This window comes from Copadichromis virginalis, linkage group LG22 (genome assembly GCF_057382275.1).
Source record: "Copadichromis virginalis isolate Kocher_CV1m ecotype Utaka linkage group LG22, C_Virginalis_male_GT1.1, whole genome shotgun sequence".
Lineage (NCBI taxonomy): Eukaryota > Metazoa > Chordata > Actinopteri > Cichliformes > Cichlidae > Copadichromis > Copadichromis virginalis.
The window spans coordinates 12549109-12576413 of NC_140638.1; the positions used below are offsets into that span (position 1 = coordinate 12549109).

At 42.2% G+C, this 27305-nt stretch overlaps 1 protein-coding gene across 6 annotated transcripts in view; it reads right to left on the minus strand.

Moving 5' to 3' along the window:
* The window catches only part of LOC146682908 (RNA-binding motif, single-stranded-interacting protein 3-like), a 295222-nt gene that overhangs the window by 59030 nt on the left and 208887 nt on the right, over positions 1 to 27305 (minus strand). For all 6 annotated transcript variants that reach the window (XM_085447120.1, XM_085447117.1, XM_085447118.1 and 3 more), the window contains 2 exons: positions 13690 to 13847; positions 8497 to 8576 (listed from right to left, as the gene is read on the minus strand). In XM_085447120.1, coding sequence (XP_085303246.1) covers positions 8497 to 8576; positions 13690 to 13847 — 238 coding nt within the window. The remainder of the gene's footprint in view (positions 1 to 8496; positions 8577 to 13689; positions 13848 to 27305) is intronic.

Consider the following 27305-nt stretch of genomic DNA (forward strand, 5'->3'; position numbering starts at 1 on the left):
CTGTTCTTGGTTAAAGCCTTTAGTAATTTTAGCAACCTACAAAGCAATGTATTTGCATTGAGTTTGCTGCACTTCATCCGTACTTGAAATTGGAAACCCACAGAGGGGGATGACTCAAGATTAAGCCCAAACCACTTAAAAGAGCAGCTCTCTGACTTGAATGCAGCCAGTCTGATAACCTATCAGTCGTGTAGAGGGAACCCGGCTGAAATCCTGCAGCAACGCAATGCAATCTGGCCAATCACATAGGCCTTACTTTTTTCACACAAATGTTGTATTTCTACAGTTTACCTTGCTATAAATTGATTACTATCATGATAAATCTTAAGAGCTGAGCTCCCTGATGTTGCTAAAAGCAACATTTCTCCACCAAAACTGCCCCGTGGTTTATTTTAATGTACAACTTTTCTCTGGCATAGTCATGCTGATGATCTTTTTTAATGGTCTGCTGTTGGCTTGAAATACCCGACTATCAATCCTTCCAGTCATGCAGCAAAAAGCAAGTTACACACTGGACAGGTCATCACCATATTGTAGGGATACACAGGGAAAGGTCTTAGCGATCCGGGGCTAGAAGCTTCTTACTGTGAGGTCACAGTGCAAACTACTGGGACTGTGACAAACTTGTGATCCGTCCAGAGGTGATGCCCACATCTAACCCTGCCCTGTGACAGCTGGTATAAGCTCCAGTGCCTCGTGTGACCATGATTTGGACAAACAGAAGAAAAATTACGGATGAATGCATCTATTTTATATCTTCCTCGTTTATTGTTTCAAATTTAGTGTGTGATTATTTCACTCCATCCTGTGGGTTTATGTTTTTGACATTTTTTTCATTATTTAGTTGCTGTTCATACTCACTTTAATTGTTTAAACACACACCGTTACGTTAATCAGGTTTCAGGTTGCTTTTATTGCAGTTTTATATTAACTTTATAATTTTATGACAGCCTCTCCTGTGATAGCTCGTGCTTCGTGTGCAGCACGTTGCGCTCCCACCGGGGACGAAATGCGCCATTAACAATAAAAGTTTTGCCGCCTTGCTTTAATGTTTAGCAGCTACAATTGTCATTACCAACATCTCTGTCTGCTCGTATGCGTGGACTTTCTCATTACCAAATCTGATACGCTTAAAGACTTTTGGTTAAAGAAAGATGTTTCCATTTTAAGCACCACGTCGCCAGCACGGCCTTCACCGGCTTATTTTGTAATGAGGTTACATGCTAGAGACGGTATTCTCAGCCATGTTCGCAATAGCTTTCAACCTTGTTGTTACTCTACTTTGATGTTTAACCTACAGAACCTCCAAACTTCTGACACAACTGGCAGCTGCCCACACGGTGAATCCACAGCATAACAGAGAGGCAAGCACATCAATGGACAGACTGAACACATGTCAACCAGAGAATAGAGGAAAAACGCTCTTTATAAATAAAAGAAGCCTCAGGTGCTTAGTTTTCCTGCTTTAATATTGTGTCCACTGAGCTGTATCTGGTAACATAGATGAACATTAGGGACGTCTGAGCAGGAGTGTGTGAAGAATAGCAGGCTGAAAGGATGGGTGTACGTGCAGAGGGAGAGCGAGGGATGAAAGACAGTGGCGGCAGGGCAGATAAGAGAGGGAGGGAGCCATGAGAGAGAGTATAAAAGCAAGGGCAACAAAAAGTGCAAGGAGAGGTGTGAGCGGGGTGAGAGGGAGGAAAATAGAAGGGGATCAACATCGCGGACAGCTGGGCCAGGGTCGCGGCGGTCAAGCTCAGGAAGCGGTCGTACAGTCAATGTCATCCTTTCATCTCGTCTGCTGGAGATGCAGCAGCCTAAACTTTACTCAAATTTAACCTTCCAAAAAGCACAGGTTGATCCAACTCTCATTCCTTTCTCTTCTGCTCCATGCACCACCCATCACTTTCTTCCCCCTCTGCCCTTCCCCATCTGTTCTCTTTTATCTTCTTCGCTTATTCCTGTCACATCTCCAAAGCTCCTAATCTATTCCTTTCCATTGTGCTCCTGCTATATTTCTCTCTATTACTCTCGATTGTTGGGTGGGTGGGTGTGGGGGGGTTCTCCTCGTGGTAACTCTCCTTCATTTTGTCTCCATCCACATTAGATGCGGTTGAGTGGAGAGCAAAGTCAATCGTTCCCGCCTGAACCCCTCCAGGAGTCGGAGCTACCTCCTCTCTGCCTAAACAAACTTTGAAGCCAATCAAAGGGCTTATATCATTTTCAGTGGAAGGGAACAGCAGCAGCTGAATACTTTATATTTCAGTGACAGATCCACTCGGAGCAGCTCCGCTCTCCTCCTCCTGCCTGCTAACCGTTGGCTTTGCTCATGAATGATACAGTTCAGTGGCAAAACAAACAAAGCGTGACAAATCCAGATTATTGTCTGTAGGCGAGATAAGGTTATAATGAGAAAGTGCATCGGGGGAAATTGATCCTTTTTTCAGGAAGCTGTCTGATTTACTGGGCATGCCAATAATAACTTCCTGTGTGTCCCGCCTCTAATGGGAGGAGGGTGAAGTCAGAGGTGGGGGTGGAAGGTTCATGCTAAGAGGACAGATTTCATTATGATGCAATATCCCGAGGAAAGCACTGAGGTTTTGTGGCCACTTATTATCTGTGGCGGAGTATATTGAAAAGCTGTCTGATTGCCATTGAGGATCACATACAGAGACAGAACTATGGCTGGCTCGCACTGAGTGACAGCAGAAGCGGTAAATTAATCATCAATACATAATGGATTTGACCTTTTTGTTTCTGACGAAAAAACGAGGAAGGATAACAACAGCTACAAAAAACAAAAAAATTCACAGAACACAAACTACACATGACTCGCAGATGCATCATGGGAAACGCGTGCTCTCACGTACTTGGAAAGGCAGCCATGTCTGAGACATCCTGACAGCCAAGTCGCCAACCTACTTGGCTGCACGTTAAATCTACACGCCATAGGGGAGAGAGAGACGAGGCCCGCCGACAGGCCAGTTATTAGCCAGGGGAATGTGGGAGGGATGGCAGAAATTAACATAGATTACTCAAGTATGACTGACAGTTTCAGAAGGGCTTTTTGTGACTTACCAAGTGATTTGGGACTTGCCTTAATTCAGTGAGGGATGTTTTAATACCGTGGGCTGTCTCTGCTATCTTGGCACTGCTGCCTTGGTGAGGATGCCAACAGGGAGGAATTTCTTTCCTGCAACTGCCCCCCACCTCCACCCACCCCCAGCAACAATTCCTCCCAACCTCAGCTGTACAGGCCTTGTGATCCGCACATAATGATGGAAAGTGTTGGTGGGGCAGCACTTTTTTGGCCTGTCTTTACTATATTTTATTTAACAGGTGGTTGGCAAAGAGTGCACCCTGTATATTCTGTCTGGTGTTATCCTGACAGATGTAGTGTTTTTTATAAAACCCTGGGTGTTATTTAGATCTCTGGCAGAACAGACAAATTATCAAACTGGTTATCTGATCAGTATTCTGAAAGACACAAGAATTACCATTTTCGAGGGTGGGGAAAGCACTGGCACTCACCACAAGTGTCCTTGAAGAATATGGCTTTTACTGTAGGCCTAAATTAACCTCTTCTGTATAACAGAGCACTGTGACTGACAGAGTAAGTGAGGCAAAGTGAGAGTTTGGACAGAGAAAGACAGAGACTAGTGGAAATTGCAAAAACAGAGGGAGAGAAAAATGCCAGCGTTCTGTTAAAAAAAAGAAAGGAAAAGAAAAAAGAAAAGAAAAAAGCTTGTACATATTGCATGTTTCCGCTTCGTTCCATCTCCCAAGGCCACTGTGGCTGCTTCCTGATGTGGTTTTCATTATTTATCCAGCATCCATTGGACAATATTGGAGCCGACTCGCAGCTCTGCTGCCATATTGGCAGAAAGACAACGGAGCGAGCGGTACCAGCGGAAGTGAAAAGGAAGAAGCAGCAGTGTTACTGCACATTCAGTCTGGACTGAATCTCTGTTTGCACAGTTAGACGTCCAAGCGAATGTTAGATTCATCAAAGTCTGGCGCTGCCCTTTTCTGATGCTCAACACTACTTGCACGTAACCTCATTGATTATTTAACTATGGTTTGATTGCTGACTCTAAAATTAAGTTAAAAAACATAAAGAGACACAATTCAGTGGAGCAGGTTATCAATTTTCTTTCTGCCATTGCCGCCACACAGTAAGGTATGTACATGTTATTACTCACCTGCCAAAAAACAAACAATGGCTAATGTATCTCTGGTCTGAATTACATTTACCATAGGGTGTCATCTCTAAGCTGTTTAATGCATTGTGGGACGAAGGGCTTTAATCAGCGAGGCTCAGTGGAGCCAGCGGATTAAATCACTTTTTATCTGCGCTTCCTTTGACTTTCCCAGTGCTCAGGGTTGCAGTGTAAATCATAATGTGTCCCTGTTGGGCTCACTTCAGTATAGTTTATAGCTGGAGTCACATTTCATAAATTCCATTTATTTTGTTTATTGAGTAAATCCACATCCACTAAAAACAAGGATAACTCTTTATTCTCGCCTCGAACTTAAAAGTTGACCATTTCTCAGAAAAGGAGGAGATCGTGCTCGCGTGATTCAATCCATCGATTTCTGCGCGCAGCCAGAAATCACATGTTCATTTATATGTGCAGCATCAGCTGGAAGCATCCGAGAATGTGCGCGTGTCAATATTTGAAACGACACACGGTATGTATATTTTGGGCGTAAGGGACATGTTCTTCATCTGTGTGCATGCGTTGTGTATGAGTTTATATTTGTGTGCACGTATACTGTATGCACGCTCACCGCCGACCACAGCGACAGGGAGAGCGGCTGCCGCATTGCACAGAATAGCTAAACAGCTGTGGTGCTCCATCAGGGCTATCGATCATGTCCCTCTCTCTGAATCACAATCAGACGTGGGCAGAGCAGAGCGGCTAGAGCAGGCCTCGGTGACTGGTTTGTTGGACGACTGCTATGCACCTCTCATATCAACCAGGCCTCACCAAACAAACCTGACCTGGACTGCTGATTAGATGCATCTATATGCGAGTACTGTGGTACGCATTTCTGTAGAACTTGCTGGAACACACACGAATATTCGCTTTAAGTTCTCAGAATGCAACATGTCTTCTCGCAATTGACATTTACTGCAGACAGAAATAAAGCACTAGCTCTTGTTTAACGCACTTCTAAATCATCTGTGATCAAAATGAGCATTCAGAGAGGATGGCATTACCACGGATCAAAAAATGAGTTCATTTGTGTATCTATGTAGCGCATGTAGTTGGATCTCATAGAAAATTACATAGAATTTCATTAGAAAACCTAATGGGAAGAAAAGGGAAGCTGTTAAGTATCATTAGTTGCCATCTGCTATCATATTTTCACACTGTAGATCAACTCAATATCTCATGTAATCACAAGGAAGTCAGATGTTATTACATTAAAATTTAAGCAGGAAGTGTATGGACTCAGTCTATGGCGCTATTAGCTGCCATCTGTTAGCATCTCCACAATTCCTCTTCTCTGTGTTGGTCTGTTATCAGCAACTCACGGTTAACTTCCTGCCAACATGGTGACTTCCTTTTGGTTTGTTTTCCCATGGTCAGTTGAATTTACCAGATGACCTGGCACCTGACATCAAGATATTTACTTCCTGGTATGGGACAGCAAGGTTACAACTCAATATCCTTTTTGTATTGGCACTGGACACACCTGGGTGGAGGTAGGCAGCTAGTACAATCCCCAATTGCACATATGCACGCGTACACTCACCCTCTTACACACACACACACACACGGCCACATCTCTTGACACAGTGTGATTGAGTGGCTAAGCCGGAAATGCAGAGGCTTGTCAGATATCGGCTGGAGAGGTTTGGGGGAGTAAGCCTGATGATTGAGAAATGTGTGCCTGTATATATGCATGTGTGTTGGGAGTGCTACCCTAAATGTGTTGTGTATGCTTGAGAGCATGTTTTAAACACTAAATGGTGGTAAGAGAAAGAAAAAAGAAGTTTCTCATTAGCATTATATGGATGCTGACATTCCACTGAGGTCAAAGTCAGCGGTGCATGGCCATATTTGTGCTTATGTGGTTTGTGCGTGTGTCAAGGCTCACACAGTGTAACAGTCATGGCTGTCACATAAGCATACTCATGCACGCACACACAGACAAACACACACACACTCCACCTGTGCTGCGTGTGGTGGGAGCCCCCCGGGGGGTGCTGCTGAGCTGTCAAAGTAGGATGGATGAAGAAGCTGCCCTGCATAGCAAAGGGCTCTGGGGAAATACCACCAAAATGACACACACACACACAACCACACACACACACAGAGAGACTGTCAGCACACGGTATGTATGTGCACCCATTTGGAAATGCAGAAATTTAAATACACGTGCATGAATGTGAACACGCATAAATTTGAGACCAATACAAATGCAGTGCAAACGCATAACACGCGCACTTTCAGGCAACCCAACACACAAAAATACACTTTTACTAAAGGGCTGTTCGCTGTCCCTCTGTGAGAAACAGAAACAGCCCTAGGGCCCTCAGCAAAGGAACATCTGAGTTTGATAACAGCAAAATGTCCAGAAATCTCCATTTAGGAGACAGCAAGTCAACATGGACTACATCATAGAGGAAAAAAGAACAGCTTCATCTCCACCCCACCCTCATGTGAACTGAAAACTATGGAAAAAGTATAAAATATCACAGGGAGCATTACTCTATCATTATTCATCATCAGAACATCTGAGAGCATCTGCAGCGTACCAGCACAGCAAACTTGAAAATTCAGCTGCTAACTTATAGCTTTTGTGCATCTACCATATCAGTGTTACTTACTCTGGTATTTGGAAGGAAGTTATAATTTTTTTAAAGAAGTCCGACAAGGTTCAAGTATTTGACCTGATCCCCTTTTACACAATTGCCACATCCAAAGAGGAACTTGACTAACAATTCTGACTTGCTTACTCAAGTTTTGGTTGCATAGCTTCTCTGACTGCTTGTCAGCTTGTTCCCTTCAGGTTGCGTGGTACAATTTCATCAGATTCCCAAATTCCCGGTGAATTCAGGTGAATATATCAGGCTTGTGACAAAAACTACAAAACTAAAGCCCAAGCTAATAAACCGAAAGCAACCTTTGGAAGTACCGTATCACCACATATCACAAATGGCAACAACTCGAAGAACAGTAAAAGTTCAGGTGTAAAGCAAGGAAAGAGAAGCTTTCATAGACCTTTTAGCAGGGACCATAGCAGCGCTGAACCAGAGCGGACCTTGTAAACGTAACCATTCTTAATTCCACAGAAGGATTTCCTCGATCAGGGCGGTAAATCTCCATGCTTGGCACAAGCCTGAACAATCCATTAACAATAATAAAGCCTGAGCGGCAGGGAGATAGACCCTTAAAGGGGAAGGTCAGCCTGATATTACAGCTTTAAAGGTTTCCTATTACGGCTCAACTTCAATATAACCACTCACCTTGCCTTTAATGGCTGCTGGCTATGCAGTGACTGAGCACATACGGAGATTCTAAATCCAGTCTTTCTGAGATATTACTGGATAGAGGAGAGCGATTTATGGGTCTGTTTCTATGCTGCTGGTTGGAGGTGTGAGTGTTAATATAGCTGCCACAGTGGTGAAGGAGATCTCCTCGGGTATCACCCCGTCTGGCCCTCATGTCCTGCTGGGATACACGGGAGACTCTGCTGCAGCACCTGGACCCAAAAGTGCTTAAGCAGCATTTTTTCTTCATCCTGGCCTTTCCCTCTGACACTTTTTTCCCCATATCTTTACTCCCTTCCACCTCACTTTTCTTCCACTGCCACCTCTTGATACTCTCACTCCCCTGGAGACTTGCTTCTTTTTCCAATGCCTTGCCTGCTTACTTGTGGAACTGTGATGCCTCTTTCAGCACCGATACACGGCGAGGTACAATCTCGTCTCTACATCTGTCTCCATTTTCTGCTATTCTTTCTTTCACCCATGTTTCCCTGTCTGCTTTCTCCTTGGCCACTGTCTAGGGTGACTGCAGAAAAGAGAGCGATAGGAAGGCGAGAGGACACCGCAACAGAGAGAGCAGGAGCAGAAGAGGAACGAGGGGAGAGTGCAAGCTCTTAAGTAGATTGCGAAGAACAGCACAGAGGCATGAGTGTGAATATTAAGAGGGTTTTCTCCTGCCCGAGAAGTTCCAGCCTGCAGCCTGAGCACCACCAGGGAGAGAGACGGTGACACGGAGTGAAGACGTTACAGAACGAGCGAGGAAGAGACCTATAGAACCATCAGCTATTGAGCCAGAACCACGACAGTTAGCTTCAGATGTCAGAAACAGCAGTGTACGCAATCTATCAAGCTGTCCGGCAGATCTGAGATGAGGAATTACCATAAGTGAATTAGAAAGGCAGTTCCTTATTGCAAAATGATGCCTCCCCCACCCAAAAAAAAGAAAAGGAAGGGGTGATGTGAGAGTAATGTGAAGCAAAAGAGGTGAGACTCACCTGGAATGCCTGGTGGGGTTTTCAGGTATTTTCCATTGAAGTGCTGTATCACTACTTCACATTTCTCTGTAGACTCCATCCTGCAACGACATGCGGCATGTAGGGTTCAATTTAACAATCTGTTTGTAGCAGAAGCACCGATGACACATTTACAACCATAAAGCATCACCCCCTAAACTGTGTCCTGCTGGCTGTGTAGCATCAGTCTTTTCATACTAATAGTGCAGTGAGACTATCGAGAGCTGATCTGCCGTATCAAGTCACTGGTTACATGAGTCAGAGGTTCATAATGAAATTCAGGGCTTTCAGGCAAAGAGGTGTTTATGCAGTCCTTTTCTGCGCATAACGGAAAAGACAAAGCATAGAAAGTTTTGGAGAGTAGGTGAAAGGCGTGAAAGATGAGGTGGTATGGGAAGGTAGAAATTACATGCTTATAAAAGGCAATTCCAGTGTGAAGATGAGAGAGAACACAGGAAGTTGATTGACTCGTCTCCACTTTTCCAACCAAAGGATCAAAGAGTATATACAGGCCAAGGGGGGCTCTGATCTTCACATCACAAGCCTACACACACTAATGTCATACACACATAACATCAAAACACGTACATTTCAAATGCATATGAGTGTTGTTGTCATTCTCACACACACACACACACACACACACACACACACTGCTCTGCAACAATAAACAGATACCCTAAAGGAAAGTTGAGCAACTTAAGCTCCAAAGATTTGAAATATAATAGGAGATGTAACCTATACACACATGCATATACATATTTTCTATGCAATTTTGCATTTCAGAAAACTAATCAGAATCCTTGGTGGGTGTTTCCTAGTAAATGTGACTTATTATTGGCTGAGAGCACTGCATTCATGAATTCTAGACTAGTTGCCTCACAGTGACAACTACAGGGAATTATTGCCCTAGGCTAATAAATTTTACTAGTTGAACACCAGTAAATTAAAACAATTTGTACTCTCACTTTGGCATATTAAAGAAATGATCGTGTGCTGGAGAGCAGCTCTTTTCTGTAAAGCTAAGCTAAGGGCTGGGAGACCTTCTTCAGACTGGCTGCTGACCACACTGGGAATCAGAAGTGTGTGGCCAAACCAGGAGAATGGCTATCGTAGAGAAGGGCCACACACTTCAGGCATTCGCTGTGTTGCGTTCAGTGTTACAAATCAAAAGCTCCACAGGTGGACACACAGCAACAACAAAAGTTTGAAAGACAATTACAATGGCTGTTTCCTCTTTCACCTCCACACAGCTGGCCGCTCATGGCATGAGGTGGGCGTGAATGTTGGCTGGCTGCTTTCGGAAAGTTACAGCAAATGATCTACAACGCATGCGCACACACACATACACACACCCTATCTGACATTGAAAAGGTGTAAGACCATAAATCCAAAGATGTAACTTAATTATCAGTTTCTCTTACAAGTTGATGTAAGAGCAAATAATATCAAAATATTCCTTTAACTTGCAGCTTAACTGTGTGTGCTACAAGAATTTTTAAACACCTTCCATATTACAGCCTGCATGAGTAAAATGCTAGGATTTTCTTTTTCAATGTGCAATGGATTTGTCTGAAAATTTCAATTGTGTTAAGACAGTAACATATTAAAAAGCAAATATCCTTTTGCATGAATTTGCACGATCCGTGTTGTGCATATATTGCAGATTCCCTTATAGACGCAAAGAAGACATATTAAAATGAGAGAGTTTTTAAATCCAGGCTTGACTGAATGCCATGTCTTTATGGTAATATGCGCTTGGAATGTGCAGAATTCATTGCCTTCCAGATTTTCATGCTTTATTCTCCCTCACCTCCTAAAATACTCATATCATCCTGTCAGCCTCCCCCTTCCCTGTCCTCTGTCTCCCATCCTTCTGCTATCGCTACCTTCATCTTTCTTTCTTTTCTTTTTTACCATAGCTTCTTTATCGCGCTCTCCATCTCATCCATCTTACTCCCAGCCCGTCTACACCTTTTCTTTTTGACGTCTCTCTCATTCTTCCCCGTCTTTCAACCTTGGTTATTTCCTCCATCTTTCACCGTTATCCTTCCTCTCTCCTGGCCCATCTCTCTCACTTTCTGTGCCCTCCTTTCCTTCCCACTGTGTCCATCCTTTTCTTTCAACATTATGCCCTATCCACATCAAAATCGTTCTCCCCTTTTCTCCTCCCTACTCCTCTTTTTAGAATATATAATCTTTCACACTTCCTGGCATCATCAATCTCTCACTGACCCTGTATCCTCCCTTTCCCCAGCCCTCACTCTTTCCCTTCTGTTCCACGAGTGTTAGTGAAAGGCCGATATGAACCAACCAATGCAACTCAGCTAACTGCAAAACATAACGAGTTTCTAAAAATGACTTTAATTTATAAAATAATATTCAAAAAGATATATTAAGTTATACACAGCACATTTTCACTCAAAAGAAGCAAAACAAAACAAAAAAACTACTACTAAACTTGAAGTACAAGAGCAGCCAGCTGGTTAATTAATTCATTAATTTTATAAGAAATCATTGTTCTGATTCATTGTTTATTTATCTCTGTTTATATGCTATAGATTTTTTGATATAGGTGCCACATCAGAAAGCTGAAGTGAATATACCGGGAACTGCATACATCGAGTGTTTATGTTTACAACATACGCTGGCAATATGCTCCTAATCCACACCAAACACTGAATCTCAGCACAGTCCTACGAACACGGAAATTATTGCCTCATAATGCTCTCACTTTAGGAGGCAGGCTAGTGACACGGAGAGGATCTGCCTGAAGCACAGCTAACCTCTTTATCGCTCAAGCTTAACAACCTTGTAGTGCTTATGAAATAATGACTTTTGTGGTGTGGACTCCATTATCAAAGCACAAGCCGTTTTGAGGTTGTTTGTTGGGATGCTTTTGTTGTCCATTTTAAAAGAGACAGGCTTACAATAGCAGCTGGATGCATCCCCCTTCTTCACTGTTTATTTAGTGCTTCTCTGACTGAATGTCAAAGCAAAGCTTCTCTTTGTATTTCATTGCACTTTTTAGCCTTCCTACACATAATAACATCTTTCCTTCTTTCTCTCCAGCTGCACAGCAGGATGGTAAACGGAAAGGATGTAAGTAGACATGAAGTGCATATGGCGGACAGGCTGTTAGACACTCACAGGGAAGCAAACCAGTCAGACTCACTGTCTGCTGGTCAGTCAAGCTTTTGGGGTAACAAGTCAGTCAGAGAGTCAGCCAGGTAGACAGTGAAGCCGGCTGGATTTTCCGTGTGCGCTGCTGGTTAATGGCATCAGGTGCTGCTGTCTGCAATGATTAGTGCTGCGGCTGGAGTAATGGGCTCTGATAACAGTAATGGATCGGCCCACAAACACTTAGCTCAGTTTACTCTCTCTAATGCCCCACACAGCACAGCCCTCAGCAGCTGTCTGTATGTCTGTCGACACAGCTAATGGGAGTTCTCCAATTTATAAAAAACATTCAATTGTGTTGGTTTTTGTTTGTTTATTTTTGCTTTGGTTGGATCTTTTTTTTTTACCCTTTTCCCTGACCTGTACTCTCTTTACTCATCACACGCCAACGCTCATGGAAATTTTTAATTCATCTTAGTATTTCTCAGTCTTCTAAAAAGTTTCCTCAATTCCTTCTCTATTCATTCACCTTCTCTTTCTCTGTATATTAACTTCTAAAGCTTTTATCTGATCATCGCTTCACACTCATGTCTCACCCTCCCTTTCCGTCATGCGTCTTCCTCCTCCCACCGAGAGCTTCTTGAACAGGTGGCCTGTGGCAGGTTGTTGCTGTGCTCTGCTTGTTGGTCTGCAGGAGGCTGCCTACCTGTGTCTCTGTGTGAGAGCTTGCTTTTCAGCGCGTGTTTGCGTGCGTGCACACGAGCATGCACGCGTGCATATTCACAAGTGTGTACGCCTGCGTAAAGGTCTAACTCTGCAGATGCTCATATTGGTGCGCAAGTGTGTGTGTGTTTTTGTGTGTTTGTGCCAGTCTGTCCTGCTGTAACCCCTGGTAATAGAGCAGGGAATAGGAGAGGAGTTCAGCCAGAGCAGGTGATTAAGAAAAATCCCTGCAAGATGGTGGTTCTGTGGCCGTCATTGGCCTCCTCTGGGTAAACAGGGAAGGAATGTGTGGAGAGGAATGAGAGCCTGGTGGCTGCTGTCGAGGACAAGGACAGAACGGTTTATGACTTTGGGGGATTAACAAGCTGAAGTGGAAACTTTTCTAAGTAGAAAAAGAAACAAACTGTTCAGTCATTCAGACTTTGTTTTGGGAAAAATAGCATCCGTTACTCTACTATATATACTATTACTATATATAATACACACACAGTCATTGGTGGTATCTGTTAATTTTTGAGAATGCACAGCTGAAAGCATTCATTAACTCATATGCAGATGGATGGACAAACAGGCTTAGAGGAAGAATCAAATCATATTTTCATATTTTCACTGTCTAAAATGAAAAGCATATTAGTAGCAGCTCGTCTACTAATCAGAAAGTCAGTGGTTGAGCCCAACCTGTATGTCGAACTATGCTCGGGCCAGATACTGAAGCCTGAGTTGCACCTGATGCATCCATCATGTGAGTGTGAGCGTGTGAACATGATGTGCTTAGGCACAGAAAAAAGCACTTGTACAAATATGTGGGTGAATGAGGCCTGTAGTGGATATTGCTCAAATTCAGTAGAAAAGCGCTACATAAGTACCAGTTCATATTTCAGACAATGCACAAGCGTGTGCTTGCCAGTACACGTACAATGTATTTTATTAATTTAGTACCAAAAACAAGACACGAGTCATCTCAGGGCACAGCTGAACTAGGGCAGATCTTAATGTGAGCAGTGGGTAAAAATCCTAGTTAGATTTACTCACCACAAGGAACACTCCTCAACCTGTGACAACAGTTGTATAGTGTCTTCTGTGGCTTGGGAGGGAGCTTTGTAAAGTTTTAAAAAATAACCCTGATTACTGTGTGCCAGCAGGCTTATCTCGACTTACTCTTCAGACTTAGCATTTTTAAAATAAAGCCTATTACAAAGTCGAGGTGTGCAGCATAAAGAGAGATGCTAGAGAGTTGTATTACAGAAATGATCTGGCTTTTAGAGCTTGGCATACCATTTGTAGGGACTGAAAGGAGGCATATTTAACACTTGCTTCATTAACATTGTTTACCTGGCAAAGCCGACTCCTCTGCTGACCCCGTTGGCATCCCTCAGTATCCTTGTGGAGATGACGTGACCCAGAGGCTTCAGCATATTCTCCAGCTCCTGCTCATCCATAGACACTGGCAGGTTGGAGATGTACAGGTTGGTGGGGTCCTGCTCTTGTTGCTGCAATGCCAGAGATTTCGAGGAGTGAAGAGGAGGGAGAGGTTGGACAGACGGCAAAGAGAAGAAAGGAAAAGAGAAGATGGTATGAGAAATAATGCATCACTATCAATTGCAGAAAATATGAAATAATACATCAGCTTTGGGTTGTGAGGAATCATGCAACGTGTTGCAATACTGCTAACTGTGCAGCCAAATCCAGGCTAAGCTCGCATGACATCTGGCCCTGCTGACACTCACATATTCCACTTAAATGCAATAAAGAAATATAAAAAATGAGCATGTGCAAGTATTAGTACACTCAATGTATTATGACAATTTAACAAGTAGCATGGTGGATATATTCAGAATAGCTTGAATGGCATCTTCTGGGTGTTTCTTTTTAGTGGTCAGGTAAAAAATCAAGAGAAACAGCAAAAGAAAAGCTGTGTATTATACAACAGTGTTTTCAGTGTAGTGCCCAGGGGCTACTGCAAGCTAGGTACGAAAGCACAGCTGGTGCTGGGGTGAGCCCGAGGTAACAGAAAGCCCGTTGAGATCTACAGTAGAGCAGCTGGAAACAGCCCCACCAGCCAATCAGTCACTGCCTGTGCCAGGCAAGCCACCAAACTATGCCTCCATCTATATTTCTCTTCCACCAGTCAGTCAGTCTCTCTTAATTAAGCATTAAGCTACATTGTGCTGCCCTTAGTTCTAATCATATATGCTACAGGCAAATTAGCATATACTCTTTCAAATGAACCGAATAACATTCAATCCATCTTTCCAACGTGCAGGTAGCAACAGTCCACTCTAATCAGGCAAACAGCCAGGTCTGATCTGTTTCACACTTGTGTCTTTCATCCTTTCATTCAAAAGGCGCTGGGATCATCACGAGTTAATTCCACTACACAGAGGCATGGTCTAAGTTAATAAGAGAATGTGCACTGAAACATTTTAATGACACTTACATGGTTATTGTTGCATCAGTAAAAGGTAAAACTTCTAGTGTTTACCAGAGTGTGAAATGTTAAAACAATATCAGTTAATTTTAAAGTCTTATAAACAACAAAAAGAAAAATATTCACCTATTATGTACGATTCATTTTAAATGTGCATGTGCGATACAATAAATTATAAATAAATTTCCTTTGATTTGTAAGAGCAGCCTCCCTTGTCAGGTTAGATCAATAATGTGAGCAGTGGAGGAGCTTTAAGCACCATCATGTAAAAAGGCAGTAATAATCTGTGTCATGGTCTACAATCTAATAATGAGGAAGGTGGCTGAATCTGTTCTGAATAACAACAGCAATTTTCCAAGACACGTGCGCATAAAAATGTATGAAATGAAATCAATAAATACATTCTTTTAAGGCGTGGATCTGCCAAGTCCAGGCTCATAAATGTTAAAAATTGGCAACAAGACAAGAAGAAGAAGAAGAAAAACTGAGGGCAAATGACTTTTTGATATTAACTATGTGAAAAGGGAAAGACCATCTCTGAATTGAGGAGGGGGCCTATGGGTACATCTTTCGCCATCCTACAATGCTGTGATTGCAACCATCGCCCTACTGTCTGTGAATGATACTCACAGCCATTGGTCAGTGGTCTTTGATCAATAATCAATGGTCATTCATCAATGGGCTTTAATGAGTGGTTATTGATCAACGGTCATGACAATTTGTATATTAATGATCAAGGAACTAACCTCACATTTGCACAATAACTGGTTTCAGTTATTGTGCAAATGTACTGTTTATAAGGTTGGGGAAACGTGTAGTCAGCTGAGACTGTAGAAGTCACATGGATGAGTGACGAAATGTTTCTCCCACTGAAAACGCTACGTCCAGATCAACCTTTTGGAATTTCCTTTAAAATTTAGTTTAACCTCCTAAGACCTGAACTCTTCCACGGCATGCATTTTTAATTTCTCTTTGATATTTGGGCTGATTGCGGCCTGATGAATGTAAAAACAAAGAATTACCAGATTTCTTTTTACCTTATTTTTGTTTTTAAGAAAAATAAGAGCCACATATGAGGATATTTGTTTAAAATGTTGATAGAACAGTAGCAGTATAATGTCCTTGTAAGTGGATATCAGGCCCTTGTACAGCAAAATTGAGTATTTTGGTCTAAAGAACCCAAAATGTGATGTCCACATATGTGGACGCCAGGTCCTAGGAGATTAATATGGTTTTATTTGGAAAAACAGCTGACTTGGCCTCAAAAAAGTTTTAAAAAAAGTGAATTCTCAGTTACATATTTCATACGCACACGCAGTACTGTAAACAGCAACTTCAGCACAGAAGTCTGTCATCTTCTCAGCTGGGGGTTGTGGAGTTACTTCAGTTGCAGGCTGCGTAAACACTGTCTTTGAGAGTCTTCACAGACTCTACAGGCAACACTCTCTCACTTTGTCCTGTTTTGCTTTCTGCTGATGATGGAGAAAGAGGTTAAGGAAGAGGAAAGGAAGTGTCTCCACCAGTCTCTTGCCTCCATCTTTCTATCCGTCAGTGGACAGGACTGGTCCCTCCCCTGATTAATTAGCTGTCTTATCTGACAGGACATGTTTGATCTGATGAAAACCTGTGGGAGAAAGCCAGCGCCCGAGACCACAGCTTTTTTCTCCTTTACCCAGGAAACTCAATTACCTAACTAAACTCCACCTCCTTATTCTACAAGTGTGTCACATTTGGGTGCTTTGGAGCATGTGAGAGAAAAAGCTCGCAAGAGTTTGTATAACACGGGATTTGGCAGTGAATGGAGCTTAATTAAATCTGTCTGTAAAAATCTACTGTACACGTGTCACTCTCTTGCTAAGTCCCTTCAGTGTGTGCACCCTTGCAGCTGCGCCTTCCTTTGAATTTCATTGGTTACGTGAGCTGATGTTTTTCAGGATTATGTCAAATAGGCTTCGTATTCCGATGCAGAAAGGAGGTCCGGATCAAAGAGTTAACTGACTGACTCCCTCATTGAGCTAAGCCAATGATAAGACAGTTTCTGCGCGCACACTGGAATGAAAGCACTTTCTCCTATAAGCACGAGACAGCGCACGCGGTGAAAGAGTGAGGACAGAATGTGATGCGGTAATTTGTGTGCGTGGGCTAAAAGTAGAGGGCTCCGTTTGCAAAGGGGGTGGGGGATTATCGCGGGGGAGGCCTCGTCTACGCACGGCCGCCTCGCTAAGTTTTCTCTTTGATGACGTTCCGCATCACAAAGCCCTAAATACCCAGATGAGAAGGTTATGGAGAGGAGTGGAAACTGGAGTATTTTGACGGGAGGTGAGATGGGCTGGCCCATTCCTCAAGGAGATTTAATTTCCTTTAATGTCAGCCTTTGCACATGCTCCGCTGTCACGCTATGAATGAAACGGTAATTGAGGTGTGTGTGCGCTTGCGTGCACCTGTGTGTAGCCCATCTATTAGTAATTATGTGTGTTTGTTCCATTTAATGCAGACTATATTACTGTACACTCGTGTATGCGTTTATGTATCTTTCGGCTCTGTGTGTGTTTCAAGTCGTGTAAGCGAGCCTCCTTCTTCTGCGTGTCGATGGTTGAATGTCTCTCTCGCCATTGACCAGCATTGTGGAAGGTTAATGGAAAGGCTCCAGGCTACACTGGGGCTTTGATGAGCATAATTCCTTCACCTTGCCACCAGGAGGACAGGAGGAATCCAACTGTGCGTGTGACAGAAAGGGAGAATGGCGGGACGAGGGGGGGGGGGGGGGGGAATGCGGTGGGGGGTGCGACATGTCATTTCCTGCTGACGGATGGGCCCCTCGCTAGAGCTGACAGCCCTGTAGCAGTTATTTCATTTCGACACCCTGCTCTGTTTACCTCACTGTAATTTCTGAGAACATTACCATTCTACGTGGAAGGGAGAGTATTAGACAGGAAGAGAAAAGAAAGCGAGGATCTGGGTTAAACAGAAAATAGGAGTTGCAGATCACGTGCAAAAGGTTAAGGAATGAAAGGGTACGGAGAGCCGATGAGAAAGAGAGATGGAGGCAGCTGACATGACAGGCAGATATGGCACATTAAAGGAAGCCCTTGTTGCCTTTTGACAACGCTGGAGGGAGAAGAAACGTCGGGCGTTAGAAGTCTCTCATTCTGCCTATAGGGCTCTCAGGGCTGTATCCATTTAACGGTTAAACGTTAGAAAGATAGATATGTGACTTGACTCGGGGCACTGCATCCAAATCCAGGTTGAATTTGAGTCGCCTTCAGTCTCTTTCCAACAATCCTTTCTCTCCCTGATTTACCTTGCACCCACATCTTTTCATTCCCTTTTCCTTTAAATCACTTTACTAACCTTCTTCCTTTTCTCTTTCAGTAATGAGAGTTTCCTAACTTTGTACACCAAGCGTTGTCCGTCCTTGCTTCCATGGCGTCTCTCCTGTCGCCCTCTATCCATTCTTCTTGCTCAAGAGTAAAGAGCTCTATGTATAATTGGTACTATAGGGCTTTTTGGATGCTCCTCTGAGCTCAGATACACACTCTACAAGCGTATACGTGCTTGGGTATACGTGTCTATAAGGTTGTCAATCCTTGCTACAACAAACACACAATACACTTCCCTCAGGTATGCCACTCTGGCTTGTTGTGTGACTAACCAGCAGCCTGAAGGAGCACAATTAAAGCCACAGACAATGGTTTATGTGTTGACTGGTTGGAGAAAACTGCAAGGAAGCAATAGTTGTTGTGTTTCTGCTGTTGTGAGGATGTGTGGCTGACAAGTTTGCAGATGCCAGAGGGAGCGTTCCTGTTCTCTTGTATATAGGTTGAGGCTCTGTACTCAGATCTTGCTGTGGGAGCCTGAGTCTGCAGAATGCATTCAAAAGACAAGCTGGCCAACCAAGAAGAAGGAAGGAGCAGAATGGGGAGTTAGAGAGAGAAGAAGCCTATGAGCACATCAACTCACTTCAAAAGATTTGAGTTTAATTTGTGAAGAGCTGGAGAATTCAGAGACAAAACAGTAGCTACACTACAAAGGACCTATCATTCTGTCAGCTGGTCAGACAACAGCAGGCAAAGTCAGCTGGGCAGCTTGCTGCACTTTGATGAGTGCTTCCCAACATTGCCTGTTTCTACTCTCAAGTGGATGGTTTGGATCATTTTACTTCATTTTGTACAGGCTACTGTCAAACGCTTCCTCAATACTCTGTAGTGATTCTGTCTATTATGAAAGACCCTCTGTGACACCGGACTTCAAACCCGGTCCACATCCAAGACTATATATCCCTATCGCAGTCTTTCACTGCTTCTGCAGTCATTTAAAGAGCACGTAGCTGTTAGCACAGCCAGGCTGCAAGTGTACAAAAGGTTTCATGGTCAGCCTCTGACGTGAGAATTCAAATTTACTTTATTTATTTTTGCCAGTCAAACAAATAGCAGCTACTTATTTTTTCAGCGCCGCAAAAAAACGTCAGATTCAAAGTTTGGCCTCTACAACGGCTCCATGTATTCATCAAAGTCCGATTTCACAGACAGATGGCGAAACTTTGCAGGGAGGAAGTGTTTCGCTCGATCTGATACGCATCTTTACAGACAAGCGGACATATGCAAACACACCTTACATTTCAAAATATGCATAAATGCCTCCAACGTAGACAGGCTTAATCACAGAACAGCATGTTATAATGCCAAAAAAAAGAGATAACAAGAGCACAAGCTGGTAATGCGTGAGGTCCTTCGGCTGCTCATTGAAGGACTGATGAAATCCATATTTCTGATTCAAACCTTCTGTTAGAAACAAAGGGCTGTGAAGGGCTACGAGGCAAAGAATTTGTGCCATCACTCAGGGCAGCCTATACAATCCAATTACCACATTATGTGTGAACAAACAGCCCGAAACACCTGTCACTTAAACATGGCTTTAATAGTTCTGCAGTAAATGGGTTTAAGCTAAAGTCTGCAATCATACTATGTAGGCATATAGCTGCCAGTTCTTTAGCAGCTGTATTAAAACTACTTTATTATTTCTCTTATAGATAACATCTTTCTGCTAATTCATAACTGAATCGGCTTAGTGGGCAGCACTGCTGTAATCACTTTGGCGTGTGCACCTGTAGGCTTGATTGTGATTAAGAAAGCATCAAAAACAAAACAAAACAACACCAATCTCCTCGCTTAACACTGCATATAATGACGGCTACACCCACGCACGCACCGAGTCCTTACTTTCTTTCTTTTTTTTTTGATTATAGGTCTCAATGTGTTTGTTTTTTTGTTGTTGTTTTGAAATACATCCAAACATACTTGTTACCAGCAGTGAAAGAAAATATTAAGGAAGACAAAAAAATAAAGATTAAGAAGACGGCACATATGATTGGTTTAAAACATTAATTATTAGCTTATTTCTAAAACTCGAGTGCAGGGAAATGAGAATCAGAGAGGAATTAATTCAAACTGCTGTATGCAACTATATCCAAGAATAAGTGAGCAGATGTAATAATTAGTAGAACATCAGTAACTCATTAGTAACACCATCATCTGCATTTCATCGCACATAAGATGATGTTGTTTGTAATCTAGAGATACATCAACTCTTTTTAGTGTTTTGGACGCATTTCAGTGTGAGTGTGAGTATCCCATTAAAGCTTTGTGTACAGCAGAAGGAGCAGGAATATGGCACCGCAAATCATGTGACAGGTGGTAAAAACTAAAAAAATTACTGACTCAATCTTTTTCTTCCGGATACTCATTCCTCTATCTCTGCGTAAACTTTCTTTGGAATTGCTACAAGTAAGGTCACTTCTGCATTTTAAATTCTTTATACCTCCATTAAACCCATTGGATTCACTTCAAATGTAGGCAAACAGACAACACTGCCCAAAGGTCCTAAGCCACCACACATTTCTTTCACATTTCTTGTATAAAACCATTGGATTTTTCTTTAACATAGCCTCAACTCTCATAGGGAAGCTTTCTTGTCATTTCTTTAAGTAATCAGAAATGTTGAGGTCTGGGCCATGACTGATATTATTCTGCAGTGTGTTTTTTTTTATTTTTATCCAGGTATGCTTTTATTGCATTGCATTTGGGATCAAAAATTAAGCCAATCAGATGCTTTTCCAGATTTCTTAATTCTGTAATTGCATCAGTTTTGACTAGGTCCCGAACACGAGAGGCTGAAAAGCAGTCCCAAATCATGACAGAGCCTCCACCGTGTTTGACAGACAGCTATATAACCTTACTATTTCACCTTTTTCATGACCTCAATTAAAGAAAAATGTTTAAATGTGGATTTGTTATTGTTCATCACTCCATAAGACCTGTTGTTTTTGGTTCAGTTTTTTGTGTAACTTGGCATACTTCAGCCTTTTCTCCCTGTTTCTTTTCTTTAAAAATGACTTCTTGACAGTCATCTTTCCACTGAGACCGTTTCAGTTTCTAGTTTATCATTTTATGTCTGTCAAACTGTGTTATTTTTGGCATTTTTTGTAGATTCGACTAACAAAATGGGAACAAATTGTTACAATTAGCAGCCTGTTGCAAAAACGCATAAAATGCCTAAAGATACAATTTAAAATGTGATTTTATCAAGTTTTCTGTTACGTTTAGTCACAATACTGGTTCACTCCTTGAGTTAGATGCCCTTTTATGCTAGAATGAAAAGCAAAATATAAGGAAATGAGGGGTGGCTCAACAGTACTGCACAATACTGCATGACCAGAGTGGTTAGGAACCCTAACCCCAGGCCAGAGGGTCCTAAATACCAAACTGGTGGCCTTTTCTGACTGTGGTGGCAACTGAACAACAGAATTTTGAAATGAGAAAAAATATATATTTAAAGTTGTCAGTGCATCAAAAAAAAAAAAAAAAGCAACATCAAATGGTAGCGCTCTCACTATAATGCTTGGCACATGTGTATCTCCAAGTGCTGCATATGTTGGATCAAAGATGTTTTATCTTTACATGCCAAAAGATTATTTCCTTCTCCTTCTTCTTCTCTGTTGACTTTCTGCTTCTCTAAGCTGTAGTCATGCTCACTGTAAGCTACCAGTCTGATCAATTACTTTCTTTGCTCGCATAAGGATACACATGATTGATCAGTCTTAGTAGCTGCAACAGGATTATCCACTCACTAACAGATTGTGGCTAACAAAATGCCCATTAATTAACCTCTCAATATCATTGTCACAGCAAAAAGTAATTTGAAGTTTGGAGCAGGGCACAAAGTTGTTTTTTTAAGATTATGTATTTTACTAGATGAAAATGATTAAAAAAAAGAGCAGAATATGAAGCTCAGGGGCAAAAGATTAGAGGTTCACCTTGCTCACGCGGTGTTCCATTTGGCTGGAATACAATGTTACCTGATTAAATAAAAATCTTACAAATTACCATACGTTGCTGCAGAGCACACCTTAATACATCACATTATTCAGCCACAGAATTTTTCCCATGAGTGCAATCCAAGCCAATGACAACTAAGTGTGTCCTAGTACCCAGAGGCACTGAGGTGTTTAGTTTGGTTTTAAGGCCTACACTCATTCACTCACATAATTACACACAATGCTATTGCACAGCTCTGCATCTCATAAGCGCAACGTCTCTCTCACACGCACACACACACACACGCGTAAGCATGAGCCAACACGGGATTTTTAGACACAAGCACACAAACACACACACTGTCAATCTTTGTCCCATTACTGCTTATGGAAAATGGCTTTCCAGCTACTCTGCATTATTCTGAGATGATAGATGCTGCGTAAGGGAACAAAAGTGGGTGATATATTATTGAGCCTTTGAGAATGCTAACACAGTGTGGTGGGACTTTGTTTTACTCATTCTCTCAACCTGATCTGCTCTCTGCTGGCGTAGCTGGTAAAATATTCATCCAACATAAGGCACAGTGAGCGCTGTGGCACAAAAGGGACTTTTGGTATATCTTTCGATGTGCTATTTACTGCACCAATGCAAACAAGTGCAAACATTAAAGGTCAAATTCACTTGCTACCATAACATACAGAATTAATCCAAATTAGTGAGAAGTTAAAGTGTAGTGTTGTACCAACAGTCCGTTAGTCTTTATGCCCTACTTTAAACAGCAGCATCTTTTTAACCCTAAACTGTGTATGACAGTAAAATAATAAGGTTCAGTGATTTTTTTAATAATAATTTTGGACAAAAACTATTTACCGGTCGATCTACATTCCTACCCTCACCTATGGTCACGAGCTGTGGATAGTGTAGGAAAGAACGAGATTGCGAATACAAGCGAAATGGGCTTCCTCCGAAGGGTGGCTGGCCTCTCCCTTAGGGTGATAGGGTGAAAAGTTCAGCCATCCGGGAGGGGCTCAGAGTAGAGCCGCTGCTCCTCCACATTGAAAGGAGCCAGCTGAGGTGGTTTGGGTATTTGATAAGGATGCATCCTGGGCGTCTCCTAAGTGAGGTGTTCTGGGCATGTCCCACTGGGAGGAGGCCCCGGGCCGAGCCAGGACACACTGGAGAGATTATATCTCTCTGCTGGTCTGGGAATGCCTTGGTGTTCCCTTGGATAAGCTGGACAAATATTTGTCATTTTCGTTGATTCAACTAAAATGGGAACAAATGCTCTGTCTTTGCAACAGGCTGCTAGTAAGTGCCTGGAATATAAAATTGGTTCTTTGCAAAGACAGCTCTGCTGGACCCCTTGAGTTAGGAGCCTTTTTACGCTTGAATGATTCATATTTCAATCTTAGGTACCATGAGTGGACTGAAAATCAGTGAAAATATATAAGAAAAACTTTAAAATCCCTTAAAAAATCCTGGAGAATTAATATTATTATTATTATTTTTTTTTTTTTAAAAAAGGAATCACCAGTTTTATTCTGTGATATTTCCAAGCATCCAGTCCAGTAAGTCTCATAGTACATCGAGTTTGACTTCCCACGAAACAATTTGACATTCAGTGACAACCTTTCAATGAAGATGCTGCGTCATGGTTGCTAAAATAAATACATTTTAAAAAATGACTGCTGTGCTGATATCCAGGACGTTACCTGGCCGTCTGCTGGATGTCCTTCCTGCTCTACCCAATGAGGGGGAGCTTGTTTACAAGATTTTTTGTATGTGATCCTTTGTCAATTAGAAGAAAACAAATGCCTAGCAAATAGGATTGTACACATAACCTTGTCAATGCTCACATTGATTCTCATCCTGTTTCAGTCAGCTGGCCTTCACAGTATGAGACACACTTCCTTTGATAAGAGGCAGGGGGATGATTGTTTAGCACTGGGGCAACGCAGACGCCTGTACAAATATGTCTTTAGTTAAAAAATAAAAGTGCATATCGTATGACTGCATGATCAGAACCATTTCACACAAAAACTGCCATCCAAAAGGACTGCACTGCACTCACTTGCATTCTTCTTAGCAATGATATTAGTAACATTTATTGGTTTGCAAAAACAAAGCCTACAAAGGGTCGTCTGCCCCATAACCACACATTACAGTTTCGGTGTCTGCCCATAACTATTTTTCCTCATCAACGCGGCGACACTGTCTCAACAACAGCTTGAAGGCTTTTATCTGCTTTGCAGATGTGTGGTCGAGAGATCAAACCTTTACTTTGCAAAACAGACATAACACCACTAAATTACGTCTGCCATCAATGTCATGGCTCATACATTTTGATGCTGGGTTAATGTGAATTTAAATGGGTCGATATGCGCTTCACCCGCTTAATCACGACCCCCTGATTTGATTTTGTATCTCCCTCGGTGAGCTAATATTCCAGAGATTAAAATTTCATGTGGAGCTCATATCAAAAATCCATTATTAACATGGAAGACGGGCACGTTGGGCCTTACCCTCCGCCAAAAGGAGACAAAACTCATGCACACGCAAGTGAGCAGGCACACATACATGCAAAGTTACTTTTTTTTTTATTTTTTTACTCTGTTCCCTCAAGAGTTCATGACAAATTCGCCCCTTCTTTGTAGAAATATTGAGGATTTTCCCTGTAAGCTGCGGTTATGTCCTCGGTCGTGCTCCCTCAGCAACATTCACAAATGCCTTTCCGGTTTCGTAATATATTTTCATCACCGTAACCTTCGTATTTTTCCATTACGGTGTTTGCAACAACAGCTCATTGTGTTGTGGCCATGGTAAATGCATTTTTCCGTCTTATGCATCATTCATGATATCTTTTCTGAGATTGAATTCCTCCTGGCTGACATCATGTGGAGGCAGCGAGCGGTGCTGAAGGTTTTTGGTTTTTCAGTAGAATGAGGAAAAGGTGTAAGAGTGCGCGTATGTGTGAGGTAAAAGAAAAACTGTAAACTGTTTGATTTTCTCTACATGCGCAAGGTCGTCTGTTCGCACAAGCGTTGCATCTTTTCACGTTATTCTCTCTTCAGTCTCGTTTGTCTATTATCATTCTTAACTTTTGAAAATGTTTAACCTTTTGGATTAATTCACAGTTTCCTTTCAATCTCTTGATGATTTAGTGAGGGCTGGGATAAAACAGAAAAGCTGCTTGAAAAGAAAGTTCTTCTATCTTTTGTTTGGGTGCAGTGATTTCATTAAGAGGCAAGGGGGACAAGCATTTAACCGCTGTTGGCTTCCTACTAGCAATTCCATTCATTTAAGCCCAAGTGTTTTCACTATCAAATGTGAAAAAGAATCGTCTTTATTCTTGAGTGAATTTAAAATGTTTGAACAATTAAAAAATAATGTCAACAAATAATTTGAAAGACAAAATAGAAAGATCCATTTATTTTGTTTCTCGGGACTGTGAAAATCCAGATTTATTACGGTCAGTGAGGCTGGACAGCCACAAACTTGGAAAAGCTCTCCCTATAGCCAAATGTGATCCAGATGAGTGCTTCCAAAACAGGGGTTTGTGTGCCACAAAGGGAAGTTCTGCAAAGAAGTATGAACAAGGACAGCACAGCTTATGTGAAAAAAATAGGAGTTTGGGAATAATTTGGGGAATAAGTCAATATGTCCATATAAATTTGCATTCAGGTGAAAAAGGACCAAATACACATAGATGTGAGTCTGATCTCACACTCATCTATGTTCACAAAAGCTGAAGCAATGAACAAAAGATAATCAAAACGTTAGCAATGACAACTAAATGTAGCAGATAAATGTCTGGAAATAATCTGCTTTTGCCATTAACCAAATGTACTGGAAAAAAGGAGAAGCATTGACAGTGTAATTATAACCAACTTTCATGTATGTCACAGATCCACCCCAGGGGCTTGTCTGCAATGAAACATTTTTTAATAACTCCACAAAGACATCGCTTCTGTGGATGACCACAGTCCTGGGCTGTTATAGCATGCGGAGGAGCACCAAACCAAAAAATAAAATGAAATAAATAAATGCTGCAAAACCATACCTCTGGGTCCCTAAGATCACAGCAAAACTGCACGCTGACCTTTGCACTTAAACACTTTAAATAATCCCATGTGTCTCCAACAAGCCACAGCCTCCTCCCCACTTCAGAGGGGCTCGACACACGCTGCTCTCGTGGTGTGTGTTCCTCAAAGAGCTGCCCATGATGGGGTTTACCGCATCATAAAATTGTCATATATGTTGACTCCACGGTACATGGGTGAAATGAGCCGTGGTAGTGGATCTTAAGCGACAGGCTGCACATGTCTGTGTGAGCAATGTGTTCGCCAGACTAGCTCTGTTAGAGGGTCAAAATTTACAGACTGTGAGGAATGTACGGTCACACGAATGCGCTTCGGCACGTATCGATGACTTGCTCTTCAGCTCGCAAACACAAAGCACTTGCGCAGGAGTGCACGCGGCTCTTTTTCGCTCTCGTTTAAAAAAGCGGCACATGCAATATGTTGACAAGTCAGATTCAGTGTTAAGATGACAGCTAGGATGTGTGAGCCTTTCAGGAGAGTGGTATAAGCATCATCAGAAAGCAGGAGAGTGACAATCTCTATGTTTCCCTCCACACTCCATCACCTGCTCTCCAAATGGAGGCACAATGCAATTTTCACTTATGAATCTACTGCAAAGCAAATAGCATACGCTGTTTGCCTACTCCACAAACACACCCTGAATTACTACCCTGGGTCATGGACTCATTTGTTATTCCTTAATGTGCCACTACTCACTGGGGAACACTAAGGCTGCTATGTGAAACTACACGGCGATGTGAGCATCATATGTCTAACTGCAGCAGAAATACTTTGCCTTAGCTCTGTCACATCTGTACAAAGAAATGAAAACACAGTGGAGGCGAGAGCCACAGAAATATTGAAATATATATTAAAGAATTATTTCTCAATGGAAAACAGCAACAACAAAAGTAATAAAAAAGCAATAATGGAAGTGTTGTGCGAAGAAAGCCACTCAGAACAAATCAACATTTATGTGACATCAGTCAGGTTCAGTCATGGAGCTGATGCAATGATTTTCAATTACAAAACACTGATCTGGAGTTTTACTTACATTTCAGACCCACAACCAAGGGTCTTGAAAGCTGCTCTGATTTACTCATTAATTCCTGTTTTAATACCCTTTTT